This window comes from Choristoneura fumiferana, chromosome 17 (assembly GCF_025370935.1).
Source record: "Choristoneura fumiferana chromosome 17, NRCan_CFum_1, whole genome shotgun sequence".
In the NCBI taxonomy this organism is placed as follows: domain Eukaryota; kingdom Metazoa; phylum Arthropoda; class Insecta; order Lepidoptera; family Tortricidae; genus Choristoneura; species Choristoneura fumiferana.
The window spans coordinates 832,217-851,556 of NC_133488.1; the positions used below are offsets into that span (position 1 = coordinate 832,217).

Here is a 19,340-nt window from a genome sequence, read left to right on the forward strand (position 1 = left end):
ACGTTACGCACAGTTTAGGAAACTGAACTAAATATCAGGATGGAACTTTTTCACAATCAATTTTACTACAATACGTTTGGCAAATGTATGGGACGTGAACATGTCATTAGTAACACAGAGTTCCATTCTGGTGCGCGATCCAGTTTCTTTGACCCTACCTATTGTGATGATGTAATAAGAAAAGTTTGGATGGATATTTCAAAACAATCGCCGGAACAAATGAGATTATATCATGTTGATTTTATCTTTATTTGATACTTATTATGATAAAATGGGGGGGAGGGGGGGTTTGGCATAAAATGTACGAAGTTTGAATAGAGGGGTTCGCAAGTAGTTTGACGTTCTTTGCTTCTTTAGTATAAAACCTACTATCATTATAAATGTGATTTTTTGTGAGAGCGTGCGTTTTGTTGTACAGTCAGCAGCAGAAGTACCGGTTTTGGCCACCTTAAGCCCGTATTTGGCCGGTTGACATTTGCAGTCATATTATACCGGATGTGGCCTGTAACTGTAACACGGGCAAATAATTAAAACATAGATTGAGCGACTTTTAAAAATAATTCGTTTTTTTTATTACGTTTTAAAGTTTACTTGATTTAGACAACATTCACTTATTGCTTAATTTATTTTTGTTCGTAATTTATAATGGACAATATTCCATTTGGGTTTAATTAATTTAAAACAAAAATAAATTTGGTTGTAAATATTTTTCAGCACAATGACATCTTGAAAAAATTCCCTTTGGTTGATATTCATTTTGGTCAACATTCAAAATGGTCAATTCGAGTGGACGATTTTCCATTTGCACCGAATGACAGTACGAGTAAATCGTTGAAGCCCACCCTGTGTTCAACAGGTCATAAACCAAACCACTGGTTACCACGGCTTGTATACCATCTTATGTTATAGCAAACAGCGCGAAGCGTTAAACCAGCTTAACTAAACCCCGTTTAAAGCCTGGCCATTTAGTTAATCCTGAAGTAGGTACACATTGCAGTATAAGTATCTGCCAGTCCCAGAGGGAATTGCGAAGGCGACAATAGTAAGCTGTCATTGGAAAGACGGTGAATCGTTTTCTAAAGCTTGGATGCTCCGCAAAACCTTTACCGCGTTGCTATAGGTTGCTAGAGATGTCCGGGATACCGACCAAAACTGTTGATTGGTCGATTTGTCGATGTTTTGTACCGACATTATTTAATACCAAATCTCAAGTTTCTATGGCAACCAGAAATACCTTCAGTATGTTTTTCGGTAACAAGAGTCTTTTTGTATTTTTTATTTTAACTCCAAATTTGTTACTTTTACGGGTATCCCGTGAAATCATATCGAAAAAGCAAAAGCAAGTAAGTAAGTTAAGTAGCAAAGTAGAAATAAGCAACCTGAGATATGTATGCATAGGAAAAATTCGTGTCTAGATTCCTGTCTAGCAGTGGTGTAGGTTATAGCACGCAGCACGGAATGCTGAGGACTTGGGTTCGATTCCCAGTGCTGGTCTTTTTTTTTTCGAAACAATAGTTTTCTATGGAATTACCTTTTTAATGATTGTATCTCTATTTGCATTGATTTGGCAGGTTGATTTGTGTATTGCTCCCAAGTGAAGCAAGCTTGAGTATTTTAAATTAATTTACCTTGATACTTCCATGGGTTTTTGAGAGAAAGTATTGACAGACAAATAACAAAGTACAGAAACATCAAAGCTTATATTAAAAATATTTTTTAACAAAACATATTTTAGTCTGTTTCTAGTCGGCGGCAGTCCCAGCGCATCTCTAGCACTTGTTCAATTCTACTATAACAAAGTGGCTGCGAGGCTGTAGAGGTATAGTTGCGCGTCTCAACGACGCTTGAAGTTGTGGAATCTTTATTGTACAGTCGAGCCTATAAACTTGTGAGCAAACATTTTATCAAATATACCTGAACACGACTCTATTGCTAACGGCGTAGAAGCATGTTCAGATATTTGTGATAACACTCTTACTCATTACTGAAAAACAGCGTTGCGGCTTGCCGTAACATTATGCTGAGTGGGGTCCACTTTATACTATTCGATGTTATTTTTAATTTTTTCCATCTAATGTATTTTTATGTGTATCGAATATGTGTAAATAAATGTTTCTCTCTCTCTCTCTCTCTCTCTCTCTCTCTCTCTTCTCTCTCTCTCTCTCTCTCACACACACACACGCACACAAGTTTATGAACTCGACTGTACTATTTACTTGAACTTTATAAACATAACCTTGTATTTGTGAAGAGGCCGTTCACTCAGTAGGTGTTATCAATTTCGCTAAATTACGAATTTTTGCAGACGACTTCTTCGGGACGATTGCAATGCTGTGGCTATAATATTTTGACCCGTGTAAAGCCTACCTTAAAACAACTTTAAATAAAAGCTAAAAAACAAGTCCCTTAAACCAGAACTCTGTTAAGTAACTTAACCGTTTTCCAGGCCCCGCGAATAGATACGCTATCTCAAAATGAATCATAGTTTTATAATTGTTTACCTATGGCAGATTAAATTAATAACGAATCATTTTTATCGACTTCAACTAATTTTGTACCATATTTGCAGGTCAAGGTTTGCCCAAGGCTTGTGCAAGGTCCGCCCGGATTTCTACCACCATCTTGCTCGCTAATCCTGTCGTGAAGTAGCAGTGCTTGCACTGTTGTGTTTCGGCGTGGAGAGTAAGACAGCCGGTGAAATTACTGGCACTTGAGGTATCCCATCTTAGGCCTCTAGGTTGGCAACGCATTGCAATACCCCTGGTAATGGGCGGTGGTGATTTCTTACCATCGGGAGACTCACTTGTTTTCCATCCAGTCGATAAAAAAAACATTTTAGCAAGGTCTAATATTTGTGTACATTTATGTGGTCGCTATATGCGCCTGGAAAAGGGTTAACTTGAACAGTCGGGAATCATTCAAAATCCTGACCAGCTCAAAATTACTCAGTAATAGGTCCCGACTGTTCAAGTTACTTCACACAGTTTTAGACAACTGGACCTTTCTTTCCTTTCTTTTATAAAAATTAATAAGACGGATTGATTGAATACTTTTGAGAGAAGCCACCCATAGTTACCACAATTTTCAAAAAAAACATACAAACACTAATAAGAATACATTATTATCGGTTAAACTTTCTAAATTCAAAGACAAAAGGCTTAATAATCTACGCTTATTTTAAAAACCCCGTTAGTATCCTTTCAGGAAAGGCTAGGTCGCTCTATTGAGGCCTAACTCACTTAGCGGACGCTCGACTAAGAAATTGATCTAAAAGAAACTTGTCAAAGGAGTAGGACTGAACTCAGTTAGCTGTTTTAGGCAACGAATTAATAGTGGATTAGGGCGTTTTAAAAAAAAGTGTACCTACCCTTTCTTTTTTTTAATTTTGGAAAAAATATGGTTTTCCTTACTCAGAATCAAGAGCACAATCGATTCTAATCGTTTAAAAAATGTCCCCATCTTTTCATACAAAATTTTATGAGTCGTGCAGTTTTGTCATGTCATACTGAGTGTATGAAAAAAACGTCGCAAAACTGTCATTTTTCTTGGGGACATTTTTTAAAACTATCGGAATCGATTGTGCTCTTGATTCTGAGTTGGAAAAACCATATTTTTTCCAAAATTTCAAAAAAAAGATAGGGTATTTTTTTTTAAATACCCCAATTTAGTCCCTTACCTGTGTATTTTTATCTAATTTATAACGAAAGATAAAGAAAACATTTATTCCTGACAACATGGAAAAAAAGAACGTTGTCACGGAATTTTTCTGGTATAGTTTCATAGGCTCGTTTTTCATAAGGATCGACGGAGATTGCTTTTTTACTTTTTTTTTTAATTTTTTTATAACGTTCATAGTTATGCCTACCCGAGTAAATTATCGTACAGGATTTTCGCAACTCGCTGTACATTAATTTGAAGGTTACCGTCTATACGTAAACCGTACAGTCGAACGAACTGGGTCGTGTACTATCAGCCAATATGTGGTCTACCACCCTAAGGTTGATAATCGTTTGCATGTCATAAAACAATAATGCCAATAGACGTGTCTGTCAACTTGAAAGTTCGACTTTAGCGACATATTCATTTGATAGGAACTTGTTTAAAAATTGATAGACCACTTATTTGGCTGATGGTACCAAGGTTGAACCATTAATAATCAATTTCACTATGATTTTCTTGACTAAAGTATGGGATATCGACATGACATTATTGAAGTAGAGTCATTGAAAAGCCGTGGTGGCCTAGTGGTTTGACCTATCGCCTCTCAAGCAGAGGATCGTGGGTTCAAACCCCAGCTCGCACCTCTGAGTTTTTCGAAATTCATGTGCGGAATTACATTTGAAATTAACCACGAGCTTTGCGGTGAAGGAAAACATCGTGAGGAATCCTGCACTATGGCCCTGCTACTAACTATGGCCCAAGCCCTCTTGTTCTGAGAGGAGGCCTGGGCCCAGCAGTGGGACGTATATAGGCTGGGATGGATTATTTAAGTAGCACAAAGGTTCCACTCTGGTAAATGATTCAGTTGTTTCGACTTTCCACGTCTTTTCTAATCAGAGCAGGACAATATTGTCCGCTAAATAAATAAAAACGCATTTCTCTCCGGGACACACATAATAACAAACGGGCCATAACAATCACCATTAAGCTAAATAATAAACCGGACAAACAAACAAAGCATTTCCTACCATATAGCGAACGCGCAAAGTTCACAACGTCCTGTATTTTTGGTGACACGCACTTTACCAAGGGGATCTGGGTCTTAAATCAACGAAGCTTGCTTTGGGATTTTGAACTCTACGTCATACGTCGAGGTCACGTAATTGTTTATGGTTGATGGCACTATGTGTCAGAGTTAGCTTGTACTATGGTCAGATGCGACCGAAGCGCCGCAAACGAATTGTCAGTCCATTGCGTGGTCATTGCCTTCATGGCATAGCGTTCAATTGACAAAATGCGCATTGTATTGTAACGTTGTTGGATGCGTCGCAGGTTGAATGTCACACAGCGGGCACCAGGTTGTTTGGGAACGTGAAATGAATTTGCTGCGGGATTAGAAGCGCGTAGATGGGGCGTTATATGCGCTTATGGTAGTTATTGGTGATTTGAATGTAGCGGGCTTGAGGCAAGAGAGCAGCGCCGAAGTTGACGGGATCCTTAGGATCTAAGCTGGCTGACGCTGTCGCGATCTCTTTTACTTTGATGTGACTATTGTAATGTCACTAATTAATGTAACTCAGGTAAAGGGCTGCGACAACTACCCTTGTCGAACAATGCATTAAGTATTTCTCTCATTTCAAGTAAGTAAAGGTTGTGACTCATACCTGTATGATGATTTGACTAAATCACTAACTACAATATTTACTTACTGTTTAAATTTTCTCGTTGTTTCATCCACATTGCACTTTATTACTTTCTCTACCGCATCAAAATAGTAGATACAAAAATTTCATTATTTTAAAATATCACTCCCATTTATGTATGCAACGTGTATGAATTTTTAATATTACTGTATGTAATTGATATGCATTTCCGATTTCGTTACACCAGCTATTGGGAATTGGCCGATTCAATACCGAGCGTCCTACACTATCCACTCGTATGTTATGCAATATTCAACAGAAAATATCGCATGTAGAGATGCGATGTCGTGAAAGAACACATGTGATTGCTATGGTACCTACTTTCATACTAATGCTTATCCGCGGGGACGTATCTGAATATCTAAAGCTGGGTCCACATTTGTATCATTTTGTCGTATCGTATCTCCGTCGCGTTGCACCGACGCGTATCAAGATCGCTAGTGTGGACGCAAAAACAGCGCGATCATGCGGCGCGCCGTATCTGGCCGCTTGGGATCGATGTTGATACGCGTATATTATATACCCCGCACGCTCGCGATCGGATAAGTACGCGTATCAAGATCGGTAAGTATGGTCGTGTTTTGATACTGTATCACGATACGAAGTTATGATTTGATACGCGATACGCCGTGATCGCTCTCGAGGCGGCTTTTTCCCGATCATGAAAGGGGATACGGACACGGTGTTATGATACGATGTGAGCGTCCACACTTAATGATACGGCGTTATAATACGATACGCTGCTACGCTACGGTTATTATGGACGCATTTTTTCACGCGACGTTGCTAGTGATACGGTGTACCCAAAGTGAGCGTCCATACTTAGGTTACGCGAGCTCGATACGATACGCGTGATCGTGATGGGCAAAATGATACAAATGTGGACCCAGCTTAAAATGAATAAAAATATCTGAAGTTGAAAAGTCGACGGTCAAAATATCGAAAGTAGGTTAGGTTAGGTTAGGTTTGATATTTTGACCGTCAATTTTCAATATTCAGTACGTGCTATTATCCGCTCCGCACGTGTGAAACATTATTAAGCCGAGTTTAGACTTGCAAGAAAAATCGGGCCAGACCGTAAATCCGACGATTTTGTAGTGGTCAATCGAGCGCCGCAATGTAATTCAACTTGCATGAATTTTCTTCGGCTTTATAAATAAATAAATAAAATTTCTTTATTTCAGACCGTACATATTCATAATATGTAAGTAGCCGTTGACTTATATCTAAATTAGTAACACTTACTGACTAACAGCGAAAACATGTACTTTTTTAAATAATAAATTGGGCAACGCCCTTGATCTGCCCAATCCAGAAATATTGAATTGGACAATCATATCTACCCGCTATTGCCTTTAGAATGCTGTTGGTGCTTGCTCTCACCCTGCCTAATATTGAGGCTATCTACTTTAAACCGCAGTTGAATTGAAATTCCGGGATTTAAGTACATCCCCAAAAATTACTTCGTGAGTTTTATTAACGTTGTATGTATATTAAATACACTCGCCAAATTTCAGGTCTCTAACCCTGGCAGTTAAAATTACAAGATTCTCGTAGCAATATCGGGATAAAAAGTAGCCTAAATGTTCCTTCAGCTGTCCACTTACCTATGCAAACAAATTATTTGCTCACCTACAGTCGAGGGTAAAAATGGCTTATCCAACGATACTTCGCACTATATATATATGGGGCGTATGGAAAAATATTAATCGCCAATTTACTTGGTGGTGAGGTAACCTAATTTTCATTTTCGTTCTTTCCGCGTTCTTATTATACACCCATGGCAAATTACAACATTATTATAATATGAATTTCTAAGATAAACCGTGTCTTTCGGAGCACTATGGGGATTTCTCAAAAAGTGGAATTCTCAAAATGGTTACATATTTGAATATCGAAAGTTAAAATATCTACGGGTAAAATGTCGATGTTCAAAATATCGAAAATTAAAATATCGACTGTATCAAAATATCGAAAACTAAAATAACGAAAGTTTATATTGTCGAATGGTTAGATAATCTACGTCCAATATATTGAAAATATATTTATCTACAAAAGTGACATCGAAAGATATAAATATCGAAGTCCAAAATATCGAAGTACAGAGTATCGAATATCCTATGTATGAACTATCACGTGACGGGGTCGACGGAGCTCCTATTCCTAACCTAACCTATTGAACATGAATTACCAAAAATATTTGGTTCGGTTAGGTTAGAACTATGACCACAACAACGACTAGACAAAAAATGACTAGATTATGTAAAATAAATGCTATTAAGAGAAAGGACGAATAAATAAAGCAGATTTGTATGTACGATATTTTAATTTTCGACATTCAAATATGTTGACATTTGCAACTTAGATATATTGGCTATCGATATTTTTACTCATTCGATATTTTAATCAATCGACATTTCAATCTTAGACATTTTGACCATAGGTATAACGACTTTCGATATTGTGATACAATCGATAACATAATTTTCGATATTTTGAACATCGACATTTTAACCGTAGGTATTTTAATTTTCGATATTCAAATATGTAACATCTCAAAGTGGGCTTAGCGAAATGGGGATGACTCAAAATGAGGACTTAGCGAAAAAGGCACGTGTACACTTTTTAAAGCCGGGTCCGCTGTGTCCAATGTCAATTAAAACATTGTTTGCGGGGCAGGCAGCCAGGAGGGGGCAGCGTGTTTACTCTTATGCTGTTAGTATTCCATTAGTCCGCACGAGCGGTTCGCTTTATCTTTCACTATGTGAACTTCTAGGGAGTAGAATTTGATCTCATCAGTTTTTCCGGATAAATACAACCTAAGGCTCTTCAAGGCTAGAGTGAATAGGCTGTTACTGAACCAGTGAGATACACCATTGGCCTCAGTTGCACTTTACATGAGGTGAGATGGGGATCAATCATGGGTCAGTTTTATGTGAAAAACAGTTCCGTTTTGACCATTTTCACTACAGTAACCTAAAAATATCTCGTAATACTTAACTACTTGTACATTTTTGCCTAAGCAAAATTAAAGTCGTAAATACGACTTATCAACAATTATTTCGAAGCAAGAGACATAATCCAAAGTAACGACTTAATCCCGGTAATTCTTTTAGGGAAATAAATAAAAACAGTTTTTCTAATAACAGAAATGATTAGTGTGCTTCCTAAATGGTATTCATCAAAAACATAAATGTGAAAATGAAAGCCAAGTTTTCGACTTTGCTGAAAAAAATAATTGGTGACTAATAAATGGGTAACAAATTCCGAAGATAATTCTGAAAAAATAAACAAAATTAACTTTAGATAGGTAAATTGAAGCTCAAGATTTTTTACAAAAAAAAATTAGAACAGTAACAATAACAGTTTTGACCGTACAGTACATTACAAAGAAGTACTTGCTTATAACAAAATGATTACCAAAAAAAAATTGTAGGTATGCGAAAACTATTTATTCAAGTTAACTTCCATTTATCGTAAGTAATTGGACTTGTTAAAATTATCTACAGAACTTGGTATCTATTTAGATCTATTGTACCTACTTGTATCACGGGGTAATTGACACTAATTGACCAAGTCCCGAAGTAAGAAAACCTACGCAACGGATTAACATACTTAAATAGATCGATTCATACTTACATAAATAAATATATATTAAACCCAAGAGTTGAGAACAAACATTTGTATTTTTCACACAAATATCTGCCCCAACCGAGAATCAATCCTCAACAACGACCAATTTGGTTCTCAAGCTTCATAATCAATTTCTCTAACCAATGCTATCCGGTCGTCAATTTTATAACCACGCATATTCTTAATATCGAACTTGGCTTCCATTTTCACATTTATGTTTTTGACGGGCCAGTAATTACTGCATGTTGTTTGCGAGTTTCCACGGATAGTTTATGGGATCCTCGGGAATTGAGAATTCGAAAGTTTTATGATATTCTCAGGTGATATAACTACATTAGCATTATTTAATGCGGAAATCCTTACGCGCGCTCCCAGTTGGTTTGTTATAACTCGAGTAGTGAGGGTTATTTATGCGCGCAGAGTTGGAAGTTTAAAAGCATATTTTTCGCTTGAGCTGCAGTTAATAATAAGTTTTATTTTTGTTACTAGTAAAACTCGGATAATCGTCAATGCGGATCGGAATAATTTCCAAATATCCCTGTCCATGATATAATCATTAATTTTATAAAACGCCTTAGATATTAATGTCTTCTTGACAATAGATCTGAATTTTGTATCCGTTTCATTTGTGGCAGGCACTGACCGCTGGGCGGGCGACGTGCGCGCGCCCGGCGTGGCGCTCCAGTGCGCGCCGGCGGCCGGCGCGTGCGCCGCGGGCGCGCGGGCCGCCATCGACGTCGCCGTCTACGCCGACTGCTGGGGGTGCTACCGCGACCAGCTGCTGATAATGGTGAGGTGACCCATAGCACCCATTGAGCTGAGTTTCCACCAAAGTGCGAGGATGTGTTCCGAGGAATGTATTTTTAACCCCCGACGCAAAAAGAGGGGTGTTATAAGTTTGACCGCTATGTGTGTCTCTCTGTCTTTATGTGGCACCGTAGCTGTTAAACAGGTGGACTGATTTGAATGCGGTTTTTAATTTGAAAGCAGATTTTCTAGCGATGGTTCTTAGACATGTTTCATCAAAATTGGTTTTAGCCGTTATTATTATTATTATTATTTATTTATTCACCATTGTATGTTGTAGTAAATGTCTTAATACAATTTTAATTTTACCCATTGGGTGTAGCAAAGTTATACAATTTGTGAATATAATATATCTATCAAATATTATTTAAATACAGTATCATTACATTACATTACATGTCATTTTAACATATTATACATTCATATAATAGATTAGATTAAATTTCATTACATTGATATGGTATCATTATAGAATTCGTTTAAATTATAGGGACACATTGCTATCAAATAATTCTTCAATGATGCTAAGAATTTTTTGTCTGTCAACGCTTTCATTTCGAAAGGCAGTGCGTTATACACTTTAGCTGCGACGTACCTGGGGCAGCTTCGAAACGATGCCGTTTAGGCACTTGTCCCACCGCCGACGATGAGCGAGAAGCAAGTAGAGCGAGTAACTAGAAACGAGTGGGCGAGCAGCGAGAAGCGAGTGTAGTTTTGTCGCTCGGCTGTAAGCGAGTGTTCGCGTGCGACGGGCGATTACTCGCTCCACTCGACTCGCTCGTGCGGGGCGGCCGCCAAGCTGATATCGCTGAGCGAGTATCTATAGCTCAGCGAGTTTTATAGCTCTTGTCGCTGCGACAACAGATGTAAGAGCGAGTTCTCGCCGACAGTGTGAACAGCCAGCGATCAACTATTAATATATGTGTCTCTTTTACTCACACGGGATCTTATATCTTTTGTTCGTTTCTTGAGCGAGAAAATAGTCGATAGCCAATCGTTTCCTCGCTGGCGGTGAGATAAGTGCCTTACAGCAATGCGCAAACAAAGTATTCAGTCTGGCGCTGCTAAAGATTGCTTTTGTAGGGAAAAAACAACCGTTTTTGAAATATTGAACTTTGAAGTGCCAAAGTCGGGGGTTTTCCAACTTTTTAAAATTCAATATTCAATATTCAAATGATTTATTCAGTAAATAGGCCGCAATGGGCACTTTTACACGTCATTTTTTTAAACTACCAGCGCTTTCGGAAAGACCATCATTGCCAAGAAGAATGCGCCGCAAGAAACTTTGCAGAAAGTCATTTTTTCATAATAATATAATTACAAATAAAATACTTGAAAACTATATTATACAATTAAAGAAAAAAAATACAAAAAATAATAATAATAAAAATACAGGGATGTATGGGGTCCCTTAGTTACAATACTAAACACTAACTATATCTAAACTATATCTACGTTCAGTGGAAGTGTAGAATGCTTCTATTTTTATTCTATTGAAATTTTAAAATAATAATAACAATAATTTAGTTCTGAAATATACATTTCAGGTCAAGTAACCATTAAGCTTTTGTTGGTTAGATTATTTCAGTAGCCGAAGTATAGTACTTAATACTTTTGGTTATCTGTAGAATTTACAGTCACTGTTATTTGAACGGTCCCAATAGCGTTTGCAAAGCTGAGTGCTGAGCGCTGAACACCGACATCTATGTATAAACTGCATGGGGTGACATTCTTTCCCGGCCCGGATAATACCGGGATGGAAATACCGACCCTGTTTTTCATGTACACGCCCATAGAAGCATACGTTAGTTTCTATGGGCGTGTACGTGAAAAACAGGGTCGGTATTTCCATGTCAGTATTATCCGAGCCGGTAAAGAGTGTCACCCAACTGCATGTTTATTACATCAAAACGGCGCACAAAATTGGTTCACAGCGCGGCTTTGTGAACCTCGTCGGATGGCAGGCAAGGGTCACTAACTGCAAAAGAAGATTGGTGGAATATTAACCTTACGACGCTATACATAAGTTTGATTATCCCTCTTGACTTTAAGTGGTAGTTGGTGACTTTTGCTTGTCGCGTGACAGTTTCACTAAATTTTATTGAACTTTGTTGACGTCCGTGAGAGGGGTTCCATCCATCCATCCATCCCAGCCTATATACGTGCTGGGCACAGGCCTCACAGGCCTCCTCTCAGAACAAGAGGGCTTGGGCCATAGTTCCCACGCGGGCCCAGTGCGGATTGGGAATTTCACACGCACGATTAAATTGCTTCGCAGGCTTGTGTAGGTTTCCTCACGATGTTTCCTTCACCGCAAAGCTCGTGGTAACTTTCAAATGTAATTCCGCACATGAATTTCGAAAAACTCAGAGGTCTGTTTGAGAGGCGATAGGTCAAACCACTAGGCCACCACGGCGGCTTGCGGTGACAGGGATTGTGTCAAAGTAATATTGATGATTGATGCGCCACGCGTTTTGTTCCAAACAACCAGTCTAGAGTCGTAAGGTACCATCAGCCAAATTAGTGGTCTATCAATTTCTAAACAAGTTCCTATCAAATGAATATGTCGCTAAAGTCGAACTTTCAAGTTGACAGACACGTCTATTGGCCTTATTGTTTTATGACATGCAAACGATTGACAACTTTAGGGTGTCAATGGCGCTGAACGATTGTTTGTTCAGGTGGAAGGAGTGGAGCCAGTAGTGGTCGACGTGTGGGTGGAGGTGGTGGGCAGGCCGCTGAAGTTCGCGACCGCTGGCGACGACCCCGAGTATGACGCCACCATGTGGTAAGTAGCAGCACTGAAATACAAAGTATAAAAAAAAGTTTATTTAGCAAGGTGCACCTTGTTACAATCCATGCGGTACATCTATCAGACTCCAAACTAGACTGAGGGCCTACTCCGAAGTTCGAAAATCGAAGTTCGTATCGTACCGTCCCTCTCGCTCTCGTGTTAGATAGTATAAGTGTCAGAGGGACCGCACGACGCGAACTTCGAATTTCGAGTTTCGTAGTAGCCCTGCTGAGCCTGCATCTTGATATGGTTGGTAGTTATTAGTATATCATCCCTCTATACGTCCCACTACTGGGCACATGCCTCCTCTCCCCATGAGAGGGCTTGGGACGTAGTTCCCTTGCGGGCCCAGAGCGCATTGGGAACTTCACACTCACCATTGATTGAATTGCTTCGCAGGTTTATACAGGTTTTCTCGCAATGTTTTTCTTCGCTGTAAAGCTCAGACGTGAAATTCGAAAAACTCAGAGATATGCGAGCCGGGGTTTAAAACCACGTTCTACTGCTTGAGAGACTATTATTAGAGACTATTATTATTATTAGTATGGATTGGATTCACATTCCTTACTCCTTTTTCCTTTTTTTTCTTTTTTTTTCCTTTCTTTTTCCTTTTTGGTATCCTGCCGTGTCACCAAGTAACATAGTTTTAGTGCTAGTTTTAGTCTTAGTTTTAGGTGGTACTTATGGAGCCAAAATTAGGAGATGAGCCATGAAGAAATTGCCTCCAAACTGTCACAACTGCTAACTTTTAGCGCAGGGATGGGGAAATAGATTTAGAGATTGGCCATATACAATAATAAAAGTGAACCGCCAGAACGGGAAAAAAAAACAGAGCAGGATGGGGCACTCTACAACACCATTATACACGTTTCTCCCAAACAACGCATTATTTCTCTGGAATTTTAAAGCAATTCAATTCTTTGACCTTGGGAATCGCGAAAAACTTGAGAAAATATGATATTGGGTGTGTACATTTTGTATATTAAGCAAAATAAAATCACAAATTCGAATTTCGAGCCAAAAACGAGCGATCTATTATCTATGCCAGTGTTGCCATTCAGGGAAAAAGAAATTTATTCATTATCCTGCATTGCTGTCTGTAAAGCTCTTTACCCATTCATTGCCGGGCACCAGATTACGCTGGGCTTAGAGTCATGCAATTTGGTATGTATGTAGATAGCTGGATGTCTGAAATAGCACATAGACTACTTTTATTCCAATATTCCCACGGGATAGTTGTTGTTGACACAACACCTCAATGAAGATTACGATATAAATTATGGGATTTCCCACGGGAATTTTGTAAAATCCCGGAATTTCAATTGTAACTACCAGATCGAATGGTTTATGCGTGCGAAGCCGCGAGAAAACTCTAGTATACAATATTTTCAAAATTTCCGCGAGCCTGGGAGCATTTATTGAATAAATTCCATTCTAATCGAGTAACAACAATAATAAGTCATGTCACGACCAAATGGCCTAGTGGTTAGAGAACCTGACTACGAAGCTTGAGGTCCCAAGTTCGATTCCCGTGTCGGGGCAGATATTTGTATGAAAAATACGAATGTATGTTCTCGGGTCTTGGGTGTTTAAGTATGTATCTAAGATGTATTTAAGTATGTATCTATATCAATATAATTATATTTATCCGTTGCTTAGTACCCATAACACAAGCTTTGCTAAGCTTACTTTGGGACTAGGTCAATTGGTGTGAATTGTCCCGTGATATTTATTTATTTATTGTTTTGATGTGCTGGGTCGGTGTGAAAGATAAAATTTTGACTGTTCACTAATTAAAGCTTAGGCTTACCTAATTAGGCTCCAAGTTACTTGAAGTAACTCGTAAAACACACTCGAGATGATGGTCAGACATCCTGTTCCTTATTTTTTTTTGCGAAGATTCATTGAAGAAAATACTTGCTCACAGATATATGAAATATATCTAAATTTAACTTAGATGACGGGTTTTGATCGCGGGCCGGATTAAATCTGGTCGCGGACCGCACTTGGCCCGCGGGCCGCTATTTCCCCATCCCTGTTTTAGGGGATTTCTACCCTATAAAATTATACTTTTAACAGGCTCCCCTTACCAGGTGTATTTACAAGAGCTAGCACTGAATGGCGAGCAGAGAATTGTAATCAAGTAAAATTGGTAACTTACTTAGCAAAACAATACGGTGACTTAGCAAAGAAGACAATTTAGGTGACTAAGGTTTTCAGTTTAATAATTAACACGTTGTATGTTTAACTCCCGAGACTCGTAATATTTTTTTTTTCATACAAATATCTGCCTAGACCGGAGATCGAACCCGGGACCTCAAGTTCTGCAGTCAGGTTCTTCTAACCACTGAACTATCCGGGCGTCACTGGCTAATTGACAAAATAATAACCTAACCACAAAAAGTTGGACAACCCCCGACTTTGTCACTTCAAAGTTCAATATCTCAAAAATGACTCAACCGATTTTGGTAAAACATATCTAAAAACCATCACTAGAAACCCTGATTTTGAATTAAAAAACCGCATACAAATCGGTCCACCCGTTTAAGAGCTACGGTGCCACAGACAGACAGACACACATAGTGGTCAAACTTATAACACTTATAACACTCTTCTTGGGTCGGGGGTTAAAAATAACCCGCACTTAAATCTATACACTCGACAATATCAACTCTTACCTACATACCAGTAGGTGCTCATAATCCACCCCTCAAAGGCCGTGCCAACGGTAATTTTTCCCATTACCCCAGATTAGGCCACCTGCTGGTTATCACGCGCTCCTGAATCGACCCCCAGCCTAAATGAGCTCGCCGAGTGCGTGCGACATTTATCGCACGCCTTTTCTTTGCACATAATGACCGGATTAAAGTAATTAGATAGATATACAGGAGGTACGTGGGGATCAATAGAGATGGGTTCTTTGAAAGCTGGGTAAGCGGCTGCGATCGGCATTTAATTCCGTTTTTTATACCCCCGACACAAAAAGAGGGGTGTTATAAGTTTGACCGCTATGTATGTCTGTATGCCTGTGTGTCTATCTGTGGCACCGTAGCGCTCAAACGGGTGGACCTATTTGAATGCGGTTCTTTTATTTGAAATAAGGGTTTTAGCGATGGTTTTTAGACATGTTTCATCAAAATCGGTTCAGCCGTTTTTGAGATATTGAACTTTGAAGTGACAAAGTCGGGGGTTTTCCAAATTTTTGTTGTTAAGGTTATTTATTAGAGTTCGATCCCTCAAGTCCGTGCGGCATGCCGTACGCGGTTTTAGAATCTTATCATAATATTTGAACATATGGTATCGTTAGTGTGACCAAACACCATCCAACTTTCGGGGAACATTCAGTAGGTCAAATGAAGTCAAAACGTAAAAGACACTAACGTAGTAAAGTTTCACGTAGTATAAAGTAAGGAAACCTACAATTCCAACTTATATTTTGCCGACTTTTAAATTTGTAAATTTGTACGGAGCTCGTGAATCCGACTTGCGCTTTGCCAATTTTTATTGGCGAGAGAGCTTACATTTTTAATTCTGTTAAAAAAGTTTTAACACTTAGACCACCGACAATGGAGATGAAAAGCGTGGAATAAGTAACTTAGTAAGTTTAACTGTTAAACTCAATTCAAGTATTGATAAATTTAAGTTGGCGTTTTGTTTTTGTCGTCTGGCAATAGCTCTGGACTATGTTGACAACGAAGTTTTGTAAGAAGTTACCAAATCATACAAAATCTTTGGATCAGATCCAAATACTTCAGATTTCCAATAAAATCTTTGACACCATCTTTCTGCTCTGATTTAATTGTCGATTCAGTTAAAACACTGGTTTCTCATAAATATTTACTTTGACTAAAATATGAATTGAACCAGGTGCCTATAAAATGAAATAAAGTAGAAAATATACATTTTTATTGACAATTTATAGGCAAAAACTGTTGATCCATTTTAAGGCATGGACTTTTCCAAGAACTTTTTCAACTTTTTTGAAAGCTTTCCACAACTTGCACCTCTATTAGGTTAGCTAGTTGTATGTACTCAATGACGGTAAGTCAACCTGTTCTCCAATTTAAAACTGTGTGTGTGTGTGTGTGTGTGTGTGTAATAAAACTGTGTAGTATATCTTTGTAGCGGTCCGAGGGTCACCAACGGTGCTGGCTGAAAATCAGCGCTGGGGTGTTTATTATTAACGCTTCAGCATTATGCTGAGCCAGTGTCCGATTCACAACCGCAATGACACATACTTTCCTACGTGTTGTCTATTTGTACTTAATACTATTGTTGTGTCTTGTGTTGTGAATAAATGTATTTTCTTTCTTTCTTTTCTTTCAATTTCAAGCAGTGGTGTATTAACTCAACAACCAACATTACAGTGATCCCGTTTTAGTATAATTTGCCATCCCCTGTCGTTCCATTAAATTCTCACGCGTATAAGCTTTTTAGCAAACTTGAGGCAGCGAAATCTCAAGGGCGCTCCGGAATTATACGAACACGGACTTCCACTCGGCTGACGGGGCTTGCGGGGACGGCGGGAAAATGTCGCCGGAAAATCAGTTTTTTCGATAAAATCTCGGTGTGCCCAAAGCTTGGCACTGTGCCTCAATTCATCGGTGGTGAAATTAATACCGTATTTACTGTTTTAACCCCCGACGCAAAAAGAGGGGTGTTATAAGTATGACCGCTATGTGTGTCTGTCTGTCTGTGGCACCGTCGCTCGTAAACGGGTCGACCGATTTGAATGGGGTGTTTTTTATTTGATAGCAGGTTTCCTAGTGATGGTTCTTAGACATGTTCTATCGAAATCGGTTCAGCCGTTTTTGAGATATTGAACTTTGAAGTGACAAAGTCGGGGGTTTTCCAACTTTTTATTGGTAAGGTTATTGATGGCAAACACACCTAGTGTGAGTCGAACTTGCGCACTGGAGCTTCTTTTGTTTCTGATTACTCGCAGTAGGTACTTGAAAAGAGGCGTACCTTGCAACGCTTCTGGTTTTTTTTTAACCAAAGGGCTGTTTAAAAAGTTAAATTCGAATCCGGTGAAGCCGAAAGCGAAATTGTGAATGCAATAAATCAACGTCTGGGGTGATTAAGATGTTCGGATGGATTGGGATTGCGCTGCCGACAGCCGAGATTGATGGCCAATAAGTTGCAGTTAAACTATGAAGTTTGATGAAGGCTTGCGGACACCTGAACTCAGAGCCAAAATAAACTCAGCGGCACAAAAGTCCACTCTTCATACAGAATTACCGATTCTCCATACATTTGAGGGCCAGATCTTTTGCCGCTCAGTATACCACAAACGGGACTTATCACGCTAACAAACACGAGTAATAATAATATTTACCTCGACGTTTTGACCACAATACAGTAGCCGTGTTCACGAGTAGACTGAAGTGTGGGGTGTTAGTCAAGTCTGCCTAGCAGCGCGAGTCCTTCGAACTACCCGCACTTGATTACAAATAGTACCGACACTCGTATCATCATCATCATCCCAGCCTATATACGTCCCACTTCTGGGCACAGGCCTCCTCTCAGAACAAGAGGGCTTGGGCTATAGTTCCCACGCGGGCCCAGTGCGGATTGGGAACTTCACACGCACCATTGAATTGCTTCGCAGGTATGTGCAGTTTCCTCACGATGTTTTCCTTCACCGCAAAGCTCGTGGTAAATTTGAAATGTAATTCCGCACATGAATTTGAAAAACTCAGAGGTGCGAGCCGGGGTTTGAACCCACGACCCTCTGTTTGAGAGGCGATAGGTCAAACCACTAGGCCCACGGCTTTTTCAAATATCATATAAATAAATAAATCACGAACTACCCGCACTTGGTCATTTTTTTGACTATGAGTGAAAATCACGAAAGTTTAAAACGTGACACCTGAAGTGTTTATTTTAACAAGCTTTAAAGTGAGTTACAGGAAGTGGCTAAAACTTAAACCGGGTTAAGACTAGCAAGAAAAATCGTGCAAGCTGCTATACATTGCGAGGCCGTAAAGCCAACGAGTTTGAAGTGGTCAACCGAGCACCGCAATATATTGCAACTTGCACGATTTTTCTTGCTAGTCTAAAGCTGGCTTAACACACACATCGCGGCCTAATTATGGCTGTGTTTCCACCAGAGATGTGCGAGGATACATTACGAGGAATGTTTGGCATTGTCATCCCACTAATATTATAAATGCGAAAGTTTGTAAGTCTGTTTGTTTGTTACTTCATCACGTCTAAACCGCTTATTCGATTTAGATGAAATTCGGTATACAGATAGTTTGCGTCCCGGGAAAGGACATATAGTTTTTATCCCGGAAAGTTGTATAGTTCCCAAGGATAGTGAAAACCGAATTTTGAGCCCGAGTCGCGGGTAACGGCTAGAGTGAACCAATAAAATCGCTTCATGTATCTGGGCGTTTTCAAAAAAACGTGTAAGTACCTTTACTTTTAAAATGTATTTTTTTATTTATTTTATGACTCAGTTTTGTGACGCCCATAGCGAGTGTATGAAAAACCGGCCAAGAGCGTGTCGGACACGCCCAAAATAGGGTTCCGTAGCCATTACGAAAAAAATAAGTAATATTTTTCTAAGGATTTCGTATTTTATACGGAATCTTCCAAGTTTAGGTATACAATTTTATACCTTAGGCTGCTATTTACTCTTAAACTACTAATTATTCTCAAGCAAACTTAGCCGTTATAGTTTTCCTTGTAAGTTTGATATACTTACTACCATTGTGAATTTTTTCAAATTTTTCCAC

At 39.0% G+C, this 19,340-nt stretch overlaps 1 protein-coding gene across 1 annotated transcript in view; it reads left to right on the forward strand.

The window, feature by feature from the left end:
- The window catches only part of LOC141437123 (uncharacterized), a 156,338-nt gene that overhangs the window by 115,633 nt on the left and 21,365 nt on the right, over positions 1 to 19,340 (forward strand). The window contains exons 16-17 of the mRNA XM_074100343.1: positions 9,632 to 9,786; positions 12,485 to 12,591. Of these exons, the coding sequence (XP_073956444.1) occupies positions 9,632 to 9,786; positions 12,485 to 12,591 (262 nt within the window). The remainder of the gene's footprint in view (positions 1 to 9,631; positions 9,787 to 12,484; positions 12,592 to 19,340) is intronic.